General features: G+C 37.7%; 1 protein-coding gene across 2 annotated transcripts in view; it reads right to left on the bottom strand.

Moving 5' to 3' along the window:
• PLPP1 (phospholipid phosphatase 1) overlaps window positions 1-22,836 on the bottom strand; it is a 62,564-nt gene that overhangs the window by 16,639 nt on the left and 23,089 nt on the right. The window contains exons 2-3 of one of the 2 annotated variants that reach the window (XM_030237541.2): window positions 17,523-17,674; window positions 13,818-14,098 (exon numbers count right to left, since the gene is read on the bottom strand). In XM_030237541.2, coding sequence (XP_030093401.2) covers window positions 13,818-14,098; window positions 17,523-17,674 — 433 coding nt within the window. The remainder of the gene's footprint in view (window positions 1-13,817; window positions 14,099-17,522; window positions 17,675-22,836) is intronic. The other variant, XM_050986582.1, reaches the window with a different exon arrangement.

The following is a 22,836-nucleotide window of genomic DNA, read 5'->3' as shown; positions in this document are numbered from 1 at the left end:
ATCTTCCCAAAGCCAGGAGAATGTCATGTCTATCAGACTAACCAAGCACTTGGCTTCTTTGTGATAATACTGCAAGTGCTGGTTTGCCATGAGCCAGCAGTAAAACGGTATAGACAACTTTCCAAATCTCTACCTCTCATCAGTGAGAGAAAGGCTAACTTATCCCAATAGAATTCACAATCAGATCCCAAAATATCCTTTTCAAAATAGTCTTAGAACAATATCTGGTGAAACTGAAGTATCATGAAATAGAGCTGGCAAGTGCCGTCTTGATCTGATTTTTTCCAATTTTGACATTAAAAGACCAGTTTTTCAGAGGTTCATGTCTTTCACTCCATCAATACCTACCTCACAGATCTCTTCCTATGTCAGAAACAGGGCTTCATTTTTACAGGAAAAAAGCATAAGCTTTAATTACTTCCACTTGGACAATATATTATTCCCAAGTTTGAAGAATGCCTTAAGTAGTAACATAAAACCAGTTTCAGGTCTCAGTTGAGGTTTAAAGTACACTCCTAGTTTCCAAGGTACACAGTAGAGCTGGACATCATAAAAATGTCTTAAAACAAGGTAATTTAAGGGCTGTTTTTCTTTCTTGAAATTTAGCTTTGTCATGAATTTCACATGGTTTCCAATAAAGACAAAGACAGTAAAAAAGTGAAGACACAAGTAAAGACACAGTAGTTCTTAAAAAGGTTGTCATAAGATTGACTACAATTTATCACTATGGTTCATTACTGACTGTCTGCATTTTTAAAGAATACCTGGAAAAATAATCAAAATACAAACAATTCCTACAAGAAGAATATCAGCTGAATTACTGTTATTTTAGCCAGGATTTCTAAGCCCAGATAAGCAAGACTAAGAGAGATTGCCTTGGAGGACTTGACACTGACAACCTTCTATTACTTTCCATGCACAAGGCCAGCTTAACCCAGGGAGCAGAGCCAGCCTGACAGGTTATGTTTCTTCAATTAGTAGAAAAATTAAACATAGTACACAGCACATTAAAGGATCATTTTTTGTGGACTGTGACTTACAAGAAAGTGCATGTTTTAAGTAGTAAGTTCTGCTTGGCATTATTTTGTAAAGTCCATTAATTACTGGAATTACTGACACTGGAACTCAGTAAACAAGCTTGATGTCTTGTCTTCATTTAATATCTTCATGTGAACACCTGAATGTGCAGAAATGTTAAGACAAATCCAGGAATCTGTCAGGGAAATTAACAGCCTTGGGAAAGACAAGACTAGAGAACAGCTTAACACATATGGTACAGTGGAGCACTAAATGGTGAGAAATTAAAGTAAGTGACAGTAAAAAGAGATATTACACAAGAAAGGGCATCCTGTGGTGCTTCAATAGACCTGTCAGAGGCTGAATGATAAGGAAATCTTCCCATCGTAACTACAGAACTATGAAATGATCCCTTGGAGAAAAACAGACTCAGCAAAGCATTATGCACGCTCCCATGTCAAAGCAAATAAATACACCCAGCTGGATTAGCCAGCATGTCCTTTCCATCTTCAAGTTCCGTGGATTCTCCCAGTCTGACTCAAAGCTTCCACTGACATTTGTGTTACCCATTCCATGATCTGGAGGGAGAATAAATGCCAGAGTGCTGCAGCTCAGCATGCCTGTGTTGAGTAAGCCAATGCTTGTGACAAGCAAGCCACATGCTTGTCAGTGAAATATTCCTAGTATTTCAGCACCATGGTTTAAAGTCCTAGTTCTACATTTAAAGACCACATTCTTTAAAGTCAATTTTCTCTGCGTTCAACAATCAATTTGCTTTCCCAAGATTCACTCTTTCCTCATGCGCTGGACTTGCACCACTATGACTTACAAGATCAGCGTGGGCTGGGAGTTTTGAGGACTCTGAAATTAAGCCCTCTTGTCATTACCGCAAAGAAAAGTTGAAATAAATACAAAAGTAGTTCACTTTCTGAACAATATCAGGAACTAGTCAGAACCCCATGTTACCAATTTCTCTACTTTTTTCCTTGTCTGACAGTAATTATACCCACACTTCAGTACAAAGCCACACATTTACACATTGGAAATCACCGCCAGTGTCTTTCCAATTCAGTAATCCTCTTCTGGAAAATTTTATTGACAATTTTTTCAACAGGAGACCTAATATTGAATAGCAGGCATCTTGCACAATCCCATAATCACATCTGGGGTGAAGGGTGGATCCACTCAGCTCTGCTTTATGCAGTGGCAGATAGTGAGGAAGCTGCCGATGTAATGTAATGACATGTAATACACACGATTTGATACCATGACCATGTTTTTGCAGACCTTCCACTTTTTTCCTTTTGCAGTCTATCACACACAATTAAATCTCCCTGCTTATCCACTGACATAGACCCAATCTAACAGGTCTAAGAAGAGACAGGTATTTACCTATTTCTAATCACCTTCCTAACCACCAGCCTTTGAAACAAAGGCTGCTGATTGTGCAAGAAACAGGGGTATAAAGTAACTGTTCCTCAAGCTCAGCATCAACATGAAGTAGTTTTAATCAGCAGTAGAGTACTGCAAAGGTTGTCTTAAGTGCTAGATTGACCAGATTCCAAAGGTGGTTAAAAGCTTCTGCTGGCATGATTTGATGGGGGTTTGTTTCTTTACTCTCTGAGAATTGAAGAAATTAACTGATGATACATTCAGGCGTGCAGATATTCTGTAAATTTTATTTGAACAAAAGTATTACACACTGATGTAACAACCTAACAGAGCAATGACTACCCTAAACTAGCTATTATGCATCTGACAGCAGAAGTTTATATCAGCAGCTACTAGGGAAATAAACTTGATTGTAAAATAACCAGTAATAAAAAAAATTTTATACTGTTATTGGTTTTTTCCTTTTAAAATAAGCAGTATTCAATCTGCACGTGAACTTCTTGTTTGCTTTTATTTTTAGCAAAGGAGAAAGCAGTTACCAAATCCTGTCATTCATGCCACACAAAAACATGTACATTTTGAGCTTTCAATATGCCAAAGTCCAACAAAATTCCATGCTGCAATTTCCTTGTGCACATTGCAAAACCATTACTCAACAACTTAGCTTTCAACAGTTCTGATTTTATCATTCAATTTAACTCAATGCACAAAAGGGAAGTTTAACTTTCTATTACATTTCCAGGTAGACTCCTCCAACAGGGAAGAAAATAAAAATTAGGACTTTGTTTACTTCTCTTCATAGTAATTCCATCTCAGGAAAAGACTAAATGTGAAAATGGCAGCAAGGGGTACTCAAACCAACATTTCTAAAGACTAGTAGTTTGCTCTCACATGCACCAGATTACTCCTATTCCATTTATTATGTCTGCATAACTTACCCACATAATAGGTTTTTGATTGGCAGTAGTATTATTTTACATAAAGGGAATGAAGACAGAAAATTATAATCTCTATTAAATCAGGGATACATGTGCTATTCTTTCTTTAAGGAACTTAACTTAAAGGGCTCTAGTTTCAGTCACGAAAATGAATGTTACCTACCACTACTCAAAAGGTCCAATTCGCACTCAGGCAAAGGAGATATAAGCTCAGAAACAAGGTCCAGATTGCAGAACTGCATCTCATTTGATTAGAGCATGTTCACTTTTCATATTCAATTCTCTCTACCACCAGTTTCTTTTGCAAAGGCAGCTCCTTTTGCTCCCAGATCAAGTACAGCCCCATTTCAACATGCACTACCAGCCTAGAAGCTTCTAAGGCTTAAATATTTAAAGGCTTTTATTCACTCCCATGGCTCATTTTTCCTTCCAAGTAAAATTATGCATAGTTGCCCTGACTAAGCTCCTTCTCAAACTTCTCAAATGTGATGAACTAGGTCTGTAAGTGTTCCCAAACCAGCCACATTATATCTTGAATAGCAATGGCATAAGGAAAAAGCTGCACTATCTGAAAAGTAGTACATGTGTGGACTTCTATTCCTTTCAAATGCCTTGGTATCCAAGCTGCTTCAGTTGTTTTCTGTGGGGTTTATTTGCATGTATGTTTTCAGAAGTGAAAACTAGTAAATCAGCCTCTGATGAAATCTCCTATACATAGAAATTTCAGTAGTGTAGAGCACTTCACAGGTTGAAAGCTCCATAAAAGAAATTATCAGTCCTATATACAACATAGCTGTATGCCCCTAGTAAACACATAGTGAGTCTTTGGCATGTCAGATTTCTGATTCATGATGCTGATGGAAACTGCCAGATGAGAAGTAATCCATTTAGTTATGCTTGAATCATTAAGTGCAGTTTGGTTTTCAACAGAGCTTCTGTTTCAAAACAGAACATTGGTACAGTCTATTAAAGCCAAGTAATTTTAATGCAAAATAATACTTCACTATAGAAATACTCCCCTTACTGATAGGCAGGGAGACAGATAAGGAGAGGGACAGACAGGTCATTTAATACAGATGGGTTAACTTAAAGTGAATGTTCAGACTCTTGACTTTAGTTTAAAAATTCCAGAGCAAACCAGTTGCTATCTAATGAAACAAGGGAAAACAAAAGCATTCATTTAAAAAGAAGTAAATAATGCATAAGCCTTGGAAGTTTTGCAAAGGTTTTTTGGGCTTGTAGTTTTTTGTTTTAACAAAGCTACAGTTTTGATGGGATATACAGAACGGACTACATCACAGTTTCACAAGTTTGGTTGAACTTCAAACAAAGTTATATGGGTCAGTCCCATACCAGCCATCTGGCATCCTGCTTCTGGGAATTGCTCAGTGATTTAACTCACAGCTCCTGCAGGGCTACAACCAGAGAAGGAGATATGAACAAAGCTGACAAATTCCTTGCACATGATTGGTAAGGGGCACCACTTTGGCAATTGTGTTGAAATAAATTATCAATGTCAAAACAGTCAGCTCTAATTTCCTAAAAACTTCCTTTGAAGATTACATTTTGAATTTGCAATGGCAGACTACAAAACTTGTTTTGAGTGCAGTCAGCATAGGATCTATGCATCAACTAAAACAGGGAACTATTTTTTCCTTTAAACATCTGAGTTGTAACATGAATCTGTACATTAGTAATACAATTATAATTATGAATCTTGACAGCTGCATTATCCGTTACCACAAACAGAAAAATGACAGACTGAAATTAGACAGCTACAAATATCTGAAGTTAAGTTTAACTTCAAAGGAAGTGCTTCACACACATACATGTCCTTGCTAGCTGTGCAAGTGTGCTTTTGGGATACAACAAAGCTCAGACTGCACAGGGTGTCTCTGAAGCAGCAGCCTTCTACAATATGGTATAATATTTATCACTTTAGGTTCAAAGGTTTAATTTCTATGCATGTGCTTAGTGAGCTGACAAATAATCAGGAAGGGCAGTTTCCTGGGCAGATTCCTGGATCTGCTTTGTCATGAGCTTTTCAGTGTTGCTCCCAACCCAGAACTCTGAACTTTTAGGTCCCACTGCAACGTCCATACTCAGCAAAAGGAGCTAAAAAAAGTAATATCTAACAAAAATGTCTAAAAGTTAGTTTTTGCATTAATGTGACAAACCTGCACTGCTCAGCTAAAATGTAGTACATACTGCTTTCCAGAAAAATTTGTAGTAAATTCAGAAAGCCTGAGTAGGTAGAAAAAGGAGGAAAAATATATATAGGGAAAAAATATTACACTGTACAAGAATTTGTACTGAGGAGAATTAGTTTGACCAGTGTTAAAGCAACATGATACAACAAACTGTACTGCAAATTGCAACCAAATTTAACATCATTAGAAGAGAAGGCCACTATCAACCTGTGTGAATATGCTGGCATTCAGTATTCATACCATGCTCTGTTCCTCCTTCATATTCACCTGTCCCATTAAGGGAAAAGGTGGATTTTTGAGAACAATGAATAATGATTTTGTTCTAACTTCATTCTAAACCTCTGAAATATTAAAGCATGTTCTCCAAATTAGTTAACAATATGACTCAAACTTCAGCTACAAAAGGCCTTAACAACAAATTCTTTATAATACATACTGGAGAAGATAATTACAGTAACCACTTTAGGTACATCCACTGTCAGTACTCATTTGCAGATCACCCACAGAGGTTACTCCTATGTGCTCAGAAACAGAGGGTAAGCAAAACGGGGTATGTAGGCACACAAGAACTGCATGCACACACTCTTAACTGCTCAGTTAGAAACTTGCCATCATACCTGAAACTGCTTAAAGGGCTAGTTCTTCAAAGGACTGCTTAGATGTATTTTCACATCCTTCACTAGAAAAGATCTGGACTTTTACTTCCCTCTCCCAGCTTTGCAGTGTATTGACTAAGGAATAGTCAATACACTGTTACACTTACAGCATTAACATGTTACACTTACAGCCTCCCATCTGCTACCGTTCCACATCTAAGAGCGGGATACTTAAGCACTTTACACACCCGGAACAATAAAGCTGCTTGGTTTACGTGATGATTATAGATCCCTGCTAAGTATGGGTAATTGCCCCACTTTCTCCATTTAAAGGGCACAGAATAATTGGGGGGGTGAGATCTTTGCTACATGCATCTTCTTGCCCTAAAGAATACTGCCCCATCCAGTTTCAGAAACAGAAACTGTCTCCTTGTACAACACTGAAACTGCATTGTTATGGAGGTTGCATCAATATATCAGTTCCAAAATGAGAAATAAGGTTTGGAATTGCATTCCTGAAGACTAAGTTATAATATATTTTTTAAAAACCCCAAAAACTGGACCCAGCAGTTATCCAGGTTTGAAATTCAATCCAGATTTTTCAGTTGCAGTCCGAAAGGACAATAAAATTCCATCACAAGGGGACATCTGGCTTTATAAGCTCCAGATCTTATGTATGAACGTAACAGAAAGCCTTCATATCTGTATCTCAAAAGAAGAACCATAACAAACCAGCAATATCTCAACAGTAGATGTTTTAAGAGACAGGAAGGCCTCCAAATCTACACCTTAAATGAGAGCTCAATAAATAAACTTCAGAGTAAAAGTTAGTGAATTGAAGGAAGAAATTCAGCCATATGTTGACCCTTCTCCTTTTAACTCACCAAAAGGTACAGCTAGAGAGGCATAAAAACAAAATGCAAATGCATTAAAGAAAGTCAGCAATTAGAAAGATCTTTTCCAGCCACCCAGGTCCTCATGCTTAGTAGGAAAGTTCAGCGAGGAGAGGTAGTATCCAGCCACAGAGGCTCTTACCAGGATTAGTAAAAAACAAGACAAGCCCATGAGGCCATGAGACACATATCCAGTGGTGCTGAAGAAGGCATATGACGCCAAGATGAGGCTGTCAAGATACCTCTAAAAAGCCATGCAAAGGAGCTAGCGTGTTCCTCCCACAATTAAAAAAATGGATGAGTATTCGCAGGGCTTTTGACAAAACTCCACAACCACCTCCACATTGATGAAATATTTAAGCCATTCTTGCCAATCATTGTAACAGCACCTCCACAGTCTTCAAGACAATGTGGACATTATAATAATGGGGGAAGGTAACTCAAAATACATACTCAAAATGGTAAAAAATGATATTTTAGGAAAAACAAGAGAAGCCAGAATATTTATTTTCTGAAATAACTTAACATTTTTATGGTGACATTTTATAAAGTTTTCTTTTTAATAGCTTTCACCATCATCGGTATAAAAATACTTATCTCACATTAATCCAAAACTATGAAGAATAACTTTATAACACAATAACCAGGTATCTAAACTAATTCTTAAACTTGTATACACTAAGTGGATTTGTCCCAATCACTCTGTTTCAGCCACTATGGCACAACAGAAAATCAGAAAGAGGAGGAAGAAGAGGAACACAAAATAAAAGCATTTTGCTTTCAAGGGTTGTTAATTCAATACAGCATTAACAAATTTGTGTTTCTCATTCCTTACTGAATACAGACGTTGTATTCAGTAAGGAATGAGAAACACAAATTTGTTGGGTTTTTTTTCCCTACATTATTACTGCAGGAAATTATTTTAAAATGAGAAAATCAAAAGAAGTACACTGTAATGCTTTGAAGTTCTAGGGAAGCAGCATTTGCATGAGCACTAACTAATACATAATTACACCCTAGTATATTATTATCCCTGTGAAATTATTCAGCAGACACTGAGTAAGACTACAGCATACTTCATGCCACAATACTTATTTTTAACATTTTGTGGATAAAATGTAAGTTTAAATAGTATCAGATTCAATACACCTGACCTTTACACAAGGCTTTAAAATGCAGATTGTACTGCCAAGTCTATAAAATTATATATATTTTTCACACTCAAAGTGACAGCACAATCCTAAATTAAGTTCTAAAAATACCGTAAGCTCTATATAGTACCTGCTACATTGTTTGAAAGTTAAATAAGACTAATTCAAATATTCTTTGAATCAAATATAACTTGTCAATACCAGAAGTTTGGTTTAGGGGTTCTTCAAAGATTTTGAGTAGTTTTTGTTCAGTTTTGACTCTTTCTTTGCTGGGAAGGCTTAGGGGGCTTCATTTGATTTACTTTTAGTTTTTATTTCTTTTAGAAAGAACTTAATAAAACTGGAGAGAAACACCTATCATCATTACTCAGTTCTCAAATGCCTCAAAAAATATCAACAGAACCTTTATTTAAATCTTTAAATGTAATATTTTTGAGATTAAGCTTTACAACCAAGAGGAAATACTCATTCTTTGCTTAAGATGACAACTAACCTAGACCTTTACCAAGTTCAAGTCCATCTAGTCAAGTGTGTTCCCTGGATTCCAGAGCCTATTTCCTAGAGATCACAAATTCTTATCTACACAAAGGCAACCAATGTTGAATTAGCAATTTCTGATTGCCAAAATGAGTAGGGAGCCACCACTTAATATTGCCACATCATGGTTCAGTACATCCCAAAGACAGAGTGAGAAGGCACACTAACACTGTCTTGAAATCTTGACCACAACGTATTTCAGCTTAACTGAACAAATACCTCATAAAGTTGTCTCTTTTCCCCCTCTGCCAGATGCTAAAAAACAAGTCTATTCCAGACCAATCAAGTGTTCGTATACTAGAGGAAAAGAGCAGCTCTTAATGTTCTCTTTTGTTACTCTACTAGACTCTCAAGACTCACTGTTCACACAGTCATTTCAGACAAGCAGCAACTAGAGCAAAGTATACTCACCAGAAGAATACTGAAACACTAAATCAGAGCTGCTGCATCTGTAGTTTCTGTTCAGTCATTTAGATGCAGGAAAACTAACAAACAGGACAGATGGCAATCTGCCATGGACTGGTTAGAGCTGACAGGTTTGGGAAAAATGCCTTAGCTAACAATAACCAAGGGAGAAGCCATCATGTATCCTATCTACTTATTTCTCCTTGAGAAATTTGGGTATTTTGCCAATCCACTCAAGGCCAAGCAAAGGTATGCAGTGGAAAGCCAGAAGAAAAGGAAGAGAAGCAAAAAATGAAAACTGCAAAAACCAAAGAGATTAGAGATTAGAAACAATGCTCTCACACACCGCCACTTTATCAGGGTTATAGCCTGGCAAACCTACCTATTTCACTGAGCCCTGCTTTGCCTATTTGAAAGGGGAAACAGCCAACTGACTAGTTATTATCTTTATAGGTGCTAAGGAAAGTACCCTAAAGGCAATTCATTTTCAGCATTAAAGAAGTATATACCAGTACACTAAAAGTCACATGCCAATTGCAAGCACCAGTGACAACAGAACACCATGACTTTGATCTCCCTTCATTTGTAGATACTAAAACTTGTGCTTCTATATCATATTTAATTTTCTGTAACTAAAACAAACCAGGTCAGGCATCTTTATTGAGTTACTGCTCTTAATATTTAGAAGGAAAACTACATGGCTCTACACAAAACCAGCTGACAGCAAACCTAGCAACATCTCCATAAATGCTTGAGATGGCACTTCAGTATAAGTCATTCACCTCAGGAAAGTGCCATTCAGTAGCACATTGCAAGCTTCTGTGTCTAGCTTAAATTAAATGACAAACATTACCTGAGGAATGGACTGCCTTACGAAGAGGCACAGAAAAAAAGGTCATGTTAATATTTAACTAGAATTTTTTTATATAACCAGTGATTGTCATGCATACTTTAGAGATCTTTAAGTGCTACCAACTTGAATGTATATGTGCCCACTCTTACATGCGTTTTTCAACAAATATGAATCAGATTTCCTAAGCACACCACTGTGTTTGTGATCCTCTGATTACTGCTGCTGGCTCAGCAAAGCAAAGTGCATACATACTATAAAAGTCGTCAAGGAGAGCCTAAGGTATTTAAACCTGAAAAGGACTGGATTGTATTCGGCATGATGTATTGCAAACAAAATGCCTCAGTCCACAGAAATTGTTTTATTAGCCTCAGGTTGGAAAGGAGAAACTGTTATAAATAACTAAGTAGTTGTTAGCTTCTGCTATTATGTATTGGCTTTTGCAAATTATTAACAATTTTGATAGAGTACAGTTTGTAATCACATTTAACTACTTTTGATAAAGTATAATTTGTCAGCTGTTTGTGGCCAGTGCTCTGACCCCTATGTAGCTGGTATTCTGAGAACATAATTTAGCGATAATGTTTTGGTTTGTGAACAGTATGATAAGTATATATGATAGTTTTAGCTTTCACAAAATATTAACTTTTACAGAAGTAGCTGTGGCTGTAAAATAATAACTAAGATTTCTATTTTTGTAACTAAGTGACAATAATGAGAATAATTCAGATATATTTGAAAAATAGCTCATGTTGATTGAAAGTACGTGTGGAAAGAAATAAAACTATCTGCAAAGTCAGGTAATATTCAAGGAGTGGATGTGATAAAGACTCCTGCCCCTGACCCTTTGACTATTGATAACTGTCACCTGCTGAAAACATGCAGCAGGGGCCATAGTGAGCAAGTGACACATGACTCTCAAAAAGGTAATACACATTACTGCATGTACTCTAGAAAGCAAGTCAAGGGTTGAACCAAGCTAAAGAATTCCCAGAACATGTAAATGAGTTCAAATAAATGTTTGAATATGTATAATTTTTATGAATACGTATTTGACCAATGCAATGGGAAAGTTCAAATTCACTGGTGTGCCTCTAGCTATGGCTATGCACCCAGCACTGTCTACTGTCCCTTTTATCCCTTATTAAACCTTTAAAAAAACTTTTAAAGATGAGGCTTGTTTCTCACAGAAACCTTTCTGAATCTAACTAATGGGCACTTTACTCATTTAGACAATCAATCCTAAATCCATTGATTTATATTCCCAATGAGGCAAGCATGTATTGTAATACTGTGGCTGCCACTGAACAATAAAAACAAATTACTGTTTTTCTCTCATGCCCCCATGTTATAATACAGTAAACATGGGCAAAGAGTTGGAAACATCTGATTTACATGAAACAGTACTGGAACATAATATGCAATATGTTTGCCTAAAACATTATCGGCCTCCAACCATAAAACTTATGGGCTTCCAGAAACACAGGCTGTTTTCTTGAGGTTAGTCTTCCAGAAGCTCCTGCAAGTGATGTTTTGAATCCACAATGAACCAAACATACACATTCCAGTACTATAAAGAACTTATACAGCTTATTCCTTAATCTTCATGTGGGAAAAAATAAGCTACTTCAAATGTTTCTTCTTCCAGTTTTACTGTTAAGGAGGAAATGAAAGCACTGAGTGATTACCTAAGTTCTGTATCATTTTCAAAATATACTTTAGAAGCTTCCATCTTACTTCCATCTCTTCCACACACACACATACACTTATTCTATTTCAGAACAAGAAGTCTAATCTACCCAAGGATGCTTCGTACTGAAACTATTTTTATACTTTTCATTAGTAAAAAATCGTAAGAAAAAATGAGAAGGGAAAAGATAATCACAAAATACAATATGAATAATGGAAGCAGACAAGGAATTTTTACACTGTTTTCATTGTTTCCAATGAAATAAAATATTAGATTTGTCTTTTTGACTGTACAATCAAGCATGAATCTTTAAAAACATTTCAAGTGCAACCTCACTTCTACCTGCCTATTTAATCTATGCAAACAGAAGTAGATGGTACTAGGTGTGCCACTAAAAATTTTGTCAACTGATATAGAAATTAATCTCTGGGTTACAGCTTGAGAGACTACTGACCTCTTCCAGCTTCCTGTAAAATACTCCCTGCAATCCACCTCTCTCTTCTTAGTGGGCTATTAACTGAAAGGTAAATGCCCTTGGGCACTTGGCCTCTGTGTGGGCACACAGCCCAAGACCATCAGAAACCCTAGAAGATTTACTGGATCACTGCATCCAGGTCATACACCTCTACAGAACAATATCCCACTTTAAGCTATCCTATCCTTCTTTGACTGCTTGCTACCATCTTGTTTACAGCTTCTTGTGCATGCAAAAGCCTCACCTGACAGCAGAAGCCCCACAAGCAAGTACTCATTCAAGTGAGCACTTCAAGGCAAGCTCTGACCAAAGAGGAGAGCCCTCTCACATCTCTCCACAGGGGAAAGAATAGCAACAGAAAAGGAGAACATGACAGTAGCAGGAAATACAAACCTAATAGCTGATCAGTTAAGAGATGACAAAAAAAATCTTGCTTCCAATATAGAAGTCTGAGATGTCAAAACACAGGGAAGAATACAAGGTAAGCAATCACTATGCCATTGCTCCACCATTCTATTCTCATACACAAAACCCCTTATTTTTTTTGTTTAAGCATGTGCTAACTCTTGTTTTTCCAGCATCCCCAAAACCTAGAAAGACTATTTCAGGACCATTTCAGTCATCGCAAGCAATTCAAATTTTCCCCACACTCCTCTTTACACTTAAGAAGCACTTTTAGACTCCTGAAGAAGTTAAACTAAATACTTGGAGCTGGCTGGCACTGGCTCTGTGGGACATTGCAGCTTCTCTAAGAAGCCACCTCTGTATCCCCTGCAACACACACACAGTGTACGGCTCTACTGCCTATCCATGCACTTACTCCTCTACACCAACAGCCATTCACATTTCATCAACATTTTCCTATGGCTAATGAAAAACACCATACATGCTGCTGGAAAATTATAAGGAACACATGCCAGAAGAGCAAAGGAGCACACAGGACAGTGAGTACAACTACACACATCTACTTAAAAACCACACAAAGAGAGATGTTCTAAGATGGTGTATAGAACTTCTGGAAAAAGAAGTCTCTGTAAAGGTAAGGTCACTCAAGCCATTCAAATTATTCTGAACATAATTCTAACATTTCTAGGAGCACTCAAAAACTGAGTTTATAGCACAACAACTAAAGTTTGAAGTGAAGAAAGAGGCTTTATTCCTGTTTCCACAGTATCTTGCTGCAATTGAACTGGCAGATAAGTATTCAAGATTTAAAAATTCTTAATAATGAGAAAAAGTAATACAGTGACTTTAATAGCCCTGCATATATTTAAATGGATGTGCAGTTTTTGCTTTCATGCCAAAATGAAAACATTTCCTTTGCTATTCTATATGCAATTTCTAAGGTTCATTTCAAATTCTTCTCTTCATTGGGATGCAAACATTTTAGAAACACAAATATAAGCCAATTGAAACTGAAAAAAAGACAATCACCCATAAGCAGAAACAAACACACAATCAGGCATTTATCTATATATTAATATAACAGGCTTTCACAAATTGGAAAAAAACCAAAACCAGGGTCTAGACAGGGTTTAATGTTTAAAATTCATTACAATAAATTTATTCTAGGAGAAACACAAAAAATGCAGCATTGTCAAACTCATTGCCCCAGGTTAACAAAATATTATACAACCAAATATACAAGGTTAGTAAGACTCACCTTCCCTCATTGATTTTTGCTTTGTCCCCATGGCAAGTGAAGTTCTCAATGTAGCCCAGGCTGCAGTTTATCCTTGTCCAGTCAGGCTGGCACACAGCAATGAAGTGAGGACGCAGTCTACCTATGGAGTACTTCGCAATGTCTGTCAACGACTGGCTAGCAGCTGCCCCAAAAATGAAGGTCCCAATGGCTTTGTAAATAGTGGCTATGTAGTTATTTCTGACAAATGAATTTGAGTGCAAATTATTATAAAAGACCGAGAGAGTCTCTCCTACGATTATCTGAAAAAGAAATAAGGAGAACAAGTTAATGATAATAACATTATAAGAAAAGTATTATGCTATTTTTGTTAATACCCACACATATAGTTTCAGAAACTATTTTTTTTACAAACATTAAGCTGCAAATTTAAGTTTTCCAAGAGTCAGCAGTAAGCATATCCAAACATTATAAACACTTTCACACAGAAGAGAAACACCTTTTTACTTTATCCTACCTCATGATGAACTTAATTATATTATTTGCAGAATACTTATTAAAACAAAGCCTTCTCGGAGTAACATTTAACTGTATTACTTGGTATGGCCCTAATTAGAAACATTTTCTCCTGCATAACTCCATTTTACATTGAGTCTTCTTCAACTAACTCCTACTGAGCAAAATTTTTCAAAGCTTGTTGGGTTTTTCATAAAACCAGAAACTTTTCTGAAGGGCTGAGACTTAATATCCAGATCTGAAAGGCCAGATGTTTCAACCAAGAAATTTCCTATTCCTCATGGAAATTAAACCCTTTGGGGAGAAAAGAAAACTAAAGAGGGTAGGGAAAGACAGGTCTTACTGAGGTCTTTCCAAGGATTTTTAACCCTGCATGTCCAAGATACATGCATCAAGTACTGGCAAGAAAGCAGATCTAACTTTGTTTTCTTGCAGCTTCATTTTATGCAGAAAGTAAATTTTTCCTTATGCCAGAAACAGAACTTCACTCTAGATAATTTGGATATTGAACTAGTTGGTCCCATTCTGTACATAAAGGATCAATTAATACAGATGATCATATATGTGGAGGACTGTATGTATGTAGGTATGTATGTAAAGTTACCTTGAAAAATCATGTAAAAATTAAAATTATGGCTCTCTCTCTCACTTGAGATGCTGGGTCCTGGACCCCAACAAAGCAGAGCTGTGGTGAATGAAGCCATTACTTAGGCACTGCTACCCAGGCACATGGAGTGTGCTTGTCAGAGGCTTTGCACATGAAAGCAAACAGACAATACTGCCAGATGGGTGACAATGAAGCTTTACACCCTCCACCACACTCAAGCATGGGCTGAAGCAGAAGTACCAGAACATGGACTAAAGCTGAGAAAGTTTTCAGTAAAGTACATAGACACCTAATCTAGAAAGTAACCTTTTGAGTAAGATGACTGAGCACAAATAGCCATGACAGGTAAATAATGAATCCCTTTCATATAACATTGCTGCAAAACCTGCAAGATGGTCACTTATCTCAGGTACCAAAAATTAGTTGATGTCAGTGCAATTACTGCACTGGACAGACATCAAAGAATATTCATCTTCAGTAATCTGACTAAGCATTGAGTAAAGGACACCAATATTTGCTTTTACCATCTGACTATGAAGCAATCTTGACAGAAAAGCCTGATTTCACAACTTAAAGATATTCCCTGATGTTGCAAAAGAAACTTAGTTAGCTAAATATTCACATGGGCTCAAATGGAGATTGGATTAATTAATTTTTGACATCTGTCAAAAAACTATATGTAGTGGAGCCTTTTCTGACTCAGGAAGTCCCTGAGCTGCAAACGGCTGGTAGCCAAGTGCTGAGGGCAATACATCAATCTTCCCATGCTCTGTTCTGTTCTTCCTCACTCAGCTATTTTAGCTGCTCTAGAAATGAAATAAGCTACATGGGCTTGTGACCAAGCACTGATGCTCTCAAGTAATACTGACTACCCAAAGGCAGTAACAGGGTGAAAAAAAAGTCTTTTCTTAAAGGCAGGATCTTTAGCATAAGCCACTTGCCAGTTAACAAAACACACAAACCCTCCCTCCACCCAAAATTTCATCTGCTTCAGAAGCATTTCTGTAAGTTTTTGAAGCAGCTTTTCCAAGAAGAGGGAAACCAGGCAAGTCACAGCTTCAATTTTCAGAACACATTTTTACACTTGCAAAAAACCAAAAAAATCCACCCAGAAGCGACTTGCACCCAAATATGAACTGAAAGTTGACCTAAAACTTTGATAAAAATCCATGTAGTCCATATGCAAGGCAGAGTTAGATTATCATAATACCCCTCCTGACTGAAACCCATCAGCCCAGAGAAACAGCTGGTCAATACTGAGGATTAGCTTTAGCTGTGCCTTTTCATTTTTGGCTCCTAAATATACTTGGATAAATATTTATATGCCTAAAAATCTTATTTGGCATAAGGAAGTTTTAGCTCTGTTCAAAGTGTGGCTCTGAGGAGTTTGGATGCCCCCCAACAGAACCATCAGTGGAGACTGAATCTTTTAAGCACATCTGGACAGGGATCTTGAGGCCCCTGTTGCAGGGCCATTGCAGGAACTGCAGTGCAGTCCCATCAGACTCAGGACATGAAATAGGAACTGAAGAGGTCCAACTGCCCCCTCTGCTCATGAGGACACGTCCCAGCTATTTTTTGCCTCAGCACCAGTATTCTTCCAAGAGCCATTTGCACTCCACGTAGTCAAGGAAAGCTGCTGTTTTCTGCCAGGCTAAGCAATTTCATCAGTTGATCCTGGCTCAGACAAGCCACAAGAGGTGGCAACAGACAGGGTAATAGGAGGACCTCAACTTTTGTCCATACATAATAAGATATTAGGTTAGCTCAGCCAACAGCATATATTAGGGATAGAGAGCCCCTATATGCTTGAGATAGTTCAGCTGACCTAGGAGCTGCAGTCAGATAGAGATCCCAAAATTTGATTTGTAGTCAGAGACTATCTGTCCAGCTCATTGATCTGGTGTGAAGAGGAGGAAAGAAGAAAAGTACCCTGTTTTCAGCCAGGTTAGGTGCAGTACACCTGCAGCAATTTAAGGGAGCTCCTGCAGTAATTTAAATGCAAATGGGCCCAGAGTTTTCCTGATCCTGATCTTCAGGAAAACATCCAGGGGAAAACTCCACACCTACTTATCCTTTTTATTCTATTTATGCATTTGGTAACATCTGACTGGAAGCCATAATCTTTCTTTTAAACAGGCTAGTATCTGTTGTTACACTTCCACACACAGAAGTATTCCCAAAGATTTTGTGGCAGATAAAAAATACTGACTTAATAGGTCATGCACAATGACACTCTGAAACTTGCAAGTCCTGAAATAAAAAGAATTGTGACAGTCACAACACATTAGTGTTTTTTTCAACAAATATGGTAAGAAGTCTTTATCTCTCAGATTATAGAATTAAGCCACTATAGTTCTAAGGTACTAAGGTACTATTTTTCTGTTCTATAATTCTAGCTGTTTGACTTCAGTTAAAGAAAACCTTTTAGTTATTCTTGCCAGACCACCATTTCTACTGCTTTAGCACCTGGCCTAAGGACATAATTTTAAGGTTGAGAAATCTTACAGAATAGTTTTGTAAACCTGTATTAACAGATTACCCCTCCTCCCTCTTCCCCACCCCCACGGAAATAAAAAGCAATGAAGAAAAGTTTAACTTACAACAATTACACTGAAAGGAATAATTATTCCTGCTAACAATTTATAAGAAATGGTGTCCTCTTTGTATGGATACCGGATGGATTCATCACTACAGAAAACGCCTCTCTGGAAGGGGGTACGTCGTGAACTGAGAATTGCAAAAGGCAAGCCAGCTGGCAAAAAGGAATACAAAATACATTACAAAACCAAAACAAACTGGCGATGATCATACTCCCACATTTCCAAAGAGAAGTGCATAAAGAGGAATGGACATGCAGGAAGTTAGAAGGTTATGCACTTCCCTTGGCCAATGACTACTGCCTTGACTTTGTAGCTTCCAGGAAGGATTGCTGAATAAAGCAGATCAAGGCAGGATTCCTCTCATCTTCATGTTTGTGGCACTTCAAGTGTGAAAGAATGCCAAAACCATGACTGAGTAAATAGTTCAGTGACAACCACTGAGGTGCCCAAACTGCTGCTACTGGCACAATTATCAAATTTTTCTTTATATCCCAGTGAGCAACAGTTGCCCCTGTACACCTTCTCTGGACAGCTTTACAAGTCAGAAGAGCATAAATTGCATTTCATGAAAGCAGAAAAGGAGTTGCTTTCAAGGGAGTGCAAATGCAGAGGGAATATGGAGAAAAGGAAATTACACATGCACACGATTCCCTCACTTCCTCACACAGGATATCTTCCTAGAATGACCTACAGCCTCAAAGCATGGACATTTTATTCCCACCTCTTCCACCAAAGAGGATGCCTTCTGCTTGATCTAATACCTACAGGACACAATACTGCACAATGCTGCACGCTATTGCACGTCAAGGTACCCACAACACAAACCAAAATTAGTTATTTGAACAGCAGAATTCTTTTTCAAAAAATTCAAAATAGGATGCAAATTACCATAAACTGACAGAATCCCATTTCTAAATCCTATTCCTCCATCCTTAACACACATACACCAACTGCACAATCTGTTTGTGTACAGGGATGAATACTCTCTGAAAGAAATGGCTGTATGGAAAACAAGCAGTGGAGGACCACAAAGAATGTTTAAAAACAAACAAACAAAAAAATCTTATTTAGCTTGGGCATGTAAAACCCAGCAGCACAAAAGCCCTTGACTTTATGCTCAAAATTCAGCTGCATTGTACATAAGATGCATACCACTTTGAAGTTACACAGTTATTAGGAAGAGACACTCCCATCTCATCCCAACGTTAAGGGATGAGAAAGATAAAAACAGTCTCCATCCTTCCTTCCCAGCAGAAATAAATGTTGTTGTAGTCTCAGTTCTCTCCTCAAGACCTCTGTGCCAAGGCATAACCTACCTCTTCTTTTCCAGATACACAGCTAGCCCCATAAGAGGTGTGCGCAAATAAAACAAAAGATGTAAAGAGCAAGAGAAAATGTGAACAAAAGAAGATACCAAGCATCAAGAAAACTGTTAGGGAAGAGACTTAGGATCCCTTCCAATCCTCTTCCTTCCACCCATTAAGTCCACCAAACTAAGCCTGACTCCTGGGACCATCACAATTGATATAACTGGGATTTTACAAACAATTTACTATCAGTTTTGTTCTGCACACCATTAAGTGCTCAAAAGAATACTTCAGTTTGAAAACAAAAGAACAACTAACAAACTAATGGCTCAAAAGGTGAAGAGTTCCCTGAAGTGGAACTCTGGTGACACAACCTTATTCCTTGATCAGGCAGTTATATGGATGGGTCTATCATGTGGAAACCATCATGTGGGCCCATGCATTCCAGCTAAAACTGTTGCAAAGAACCAGGTACCCTCTGTACTGCTGCTGTCATGAAATCAATAGCATGCAAAACGTCCCCTCCAAAAGTGGTAGAAAAAGACCCCTGTCACTGTCAAGCAGGGTTGTTTCCAATTCCATGCCAGTGGGACTACAACTGACACAGCTCTGGAAGCCATCCAAGCACACCAACAAAGCAGGAGGACAGCAGGATGGGCTAAGAGCCAAGCCAGAGCCTCACCAAAACACTGCACCATTCAGATACCAGCCAGCACAAAGCCTAGGAAGCTGGACTCTGCTGTACAGTGCAAAAACATAGCCTTTCCTACTAGGAAAAAATTCCTCTCCCTTTCTCTTAACAGGAAGAATCAGGGTTTTGAAAAACACTGCAGATTTTTTCCCTCCTCTTGTGTTGGTATTGCGACAGAAGTCATGCTACACCATCAATTGTTTAGTACTTAGCTGACTTGGGTCAGGGTTGAGGCAGAAGCACATGCAGCCATGGTGAGGGAAGATGACTTGGCAACATAATGCTGTGGTGTTTCCAATACTATTTATTCTACAAAATACGTATAGACTGAAAATTTCATCATTTGCCCTGCACACATACTAATACCAACATTCCAGACTAAGTATTTGAGAAAAATGTATTGTTTGGACCTCCAAATGTTGAGAATTAGGCATATACAGATAAGAGTTTCTTAATTATTTACATGGTTACTTCTTTAGAGTTGGTAGTTTTTATTATCATGGTAAAGCAGTTGTTCACAAAATTAAGTTCAGCCCAAAAAAACCTTATCACAGCTTCAGCACACTGCCACAAACACCTGTGGTTATAGTTAGATAATGTCACTGACATTGAATCACTAGCTCTGCATAACCCATTTTAAAGATCTGCCCTGTGAATAAAGGTGTCATGGCACCTTACTCCTCATTTCCCGTAACCTACACCTGGGTGTTTCAGTTTCTCAAGGTGAGAGACTGGAAATTTTCAGGATGATGGAGTTATTCGGAGGGAGCTTTTTTAAATGTAATTTCCACCAACTAAATCAGAAATAAAGTGTGTGGATCACAGGAATGAAGTCCCTCGTGCAGTAAGGATCTGTTCTTCCACGCTGAGTGAAGCTGTTTGAAATGTGCATGCTCATTCTTCAGCAATACTGAGATTATGATGCAATTAGCCCGTAATTGCACGTTCCTCCATCCAGATCATGCAAACAAAATACCAAACCACTCCAAGTCTGTTTTTGTTTTGTAAGCAAGTATGAACAGCTAAAATAAAATTTCTTTCACCTCCTTTACTTTGAGTCTTAAAAGTTCTGGGTATCTATGTGACAGTCATTAAGTAACCATTAATTGGAAGAGCTAGGCACTGAAAAATATAGTAAACATAAGTCTTTCTTCAGTTTTCCCCAACTGCACAACAGATTCAAGAAGTAATTCCACCAGTCATTTATCTTATTGCTGTTCTCAGCCCCTTTCAGTGTTGAAAGGATACATGCTCCACGAAAGCTTGAGAGAAGTTTTAATTTCTAAAAAACAGATTACAGTATAACTGATCACTTTAACTCAACACTGTTGAACTGTAAACTGAAGTCACAGAATTACAACATCTGTAATTTACCTCTGGCTCAATTCATGGCAGTCATTAGCCTGAGAAGAGGGGCTTTTGATACCTATTTGGTTGAAGTATTCTCTAATGTCAATACCTAATCCCTCAGAACAAGCTCCATGGAACAGGTTTAATTTATTTCCATTTAACATGCATTGGTTGACTTGACTATTATTAACTGATGGGAGAGAGCAGAAAAGCAGAAGTCAAACCAGAGAGGCATCAAGTGTTTCCAGCTTGTGAAGCCAGTAAGAGAACCTTCTCACAATACTGAGGGTTCTGTTCTGTTTTAAATAAATCAGCAAAGTCTGCTTTTGTGGGTTTTCAAGGTGTTTTCATTTCTAAAATCAAATCAAAATTATTTCAAATATATAGCTGAAGTATTTTCTGCAATGGAAGCTTCCCTTTAAGAAAATAAAGGGACAAGAAAACATAGCTTAGCTTTTTCATTACTGCAAGCAGAACAAGCAAGCAGAGGAACTGTCATTAAGTGATAAAGAAGCAAAGCTTCTTACCATATCAAGTAAAACAGTGGAGTTTGCCTACAGCTGGGATAAACATGTGACTTTTTCACCCTGACAGATACCATAATTTCAGAAGACAGGGATAAGTTTTTGCATCACAGTGGCAATTTCCTAAACATGGAAGCTCCTGGCACAGGTGGACAGGAGATGACTGAAGATACCAAATGATACTTGTCTTTATGATGGTACTAACCATCACTACTAGTGTCAATGTCTTTAATTTCACAGATACAACTGAGGAAAAAATGTTTACTGTAGTATAGGAAGTGCTGTACTTTGAAAGCAGATTCACACAAACATCTAAAGCAGTTTCTCAAGAAAAAGTAGCAAAGATTCAACAGCAGATCACTGTGAGAAGAAATCCTACTCATCTGCCACAGTCACATTGCCACATTCAGTTAAAAAAAGGGTATTTGTGGGATATTGTAGGGCCTATTTTGCTAAATTTCCCCTGAAAGCAAAATAAATTGGGGAGTTTAAGTACTCCTTTTATGTAAGAAGTGGAGACAGCAGCAGAGCAGTAAAGGCTCTCTACTGAATACTTCTCATATGAGAATTCCAAAAAGCTTCACTGATGTACATTTCATCTTCTAAGCTAGTTTTAATACTGTGAAGAAATTGCCTGAAGGGAAAAGGACAACACATATGTGAAGAGGAATTATACAGTTGGGAAGAGGCTACCTGTAGGGTAATCTCAAGGATAAAGCAAACAAGCTGGTGTAATGCAGTGCATATGCATTCTTAATGAATAACTAGTAGATGTACTGCTGACAGAGCTGGCAATTCTTTGATACAGTGGAAAATCAAGGCCATCCAGTTCTGCCTGCAAAACAACCCTTTAAGACTGAGGCAAGGGAACATATGGAGATTTGTGCAGTAATGAGTTCAGAGTCATGCTTTTGGAGGTTAAACAACTCTGTTGACTTGGGAGCTTGTCAGTTCAAACTAGGGGGAAAATAATGTACTCGTGGTTGCAGCACATCAGTATAATAGTGTGACCATTAGACAAGTCTTTTCAAAGCCATTAACACTTTTAACTCATTTGACAAGAAATTTCCTCTGACACAGTATTCAGTCAGAGCTGGTAAATGCATTTATCCATTTGGTTTTAATTCATCTGTCTTAAGTGCAGACAGAGAAGGAATGCTAAGATACATCCCTCATTATCTCAAAAATGAGAGTTTTGTTTTGCACAGTTCAACAGAGCCTAAGGGCTGTAAATCAGCCAAATGCATACACAGCAGATAGTAGAAAAAAGAGCAATTCTGATCCAACAAGCAACCAAGAATTAAGGAACTACAAACACAATCGGTAATTGTGTAGGTATAGGGAGAAATGCAGGCTCTGAAATGTTTCAGTCAGAATATATGGAATACAAACACAAGTAGCTCAACTGATAAGACTACATATTTTAAACATTTACTATACCC

This window comes from Serinus canaria, chromosome Z (genome assembly GCF_022539315.1).
Source record: "Serinus canaria isolate serCan28SL12 chromosome Z, serCan2020, whole genome shotgun sequence".
NCBI lineage: Eukaryota > Metazoa > Chordata > Aves > Passeriformes > Fringillidae > Serinus > Serinus canaria.
This window is presented reverse-complemented; position numbering and strand designations above follow the sequence as displayed.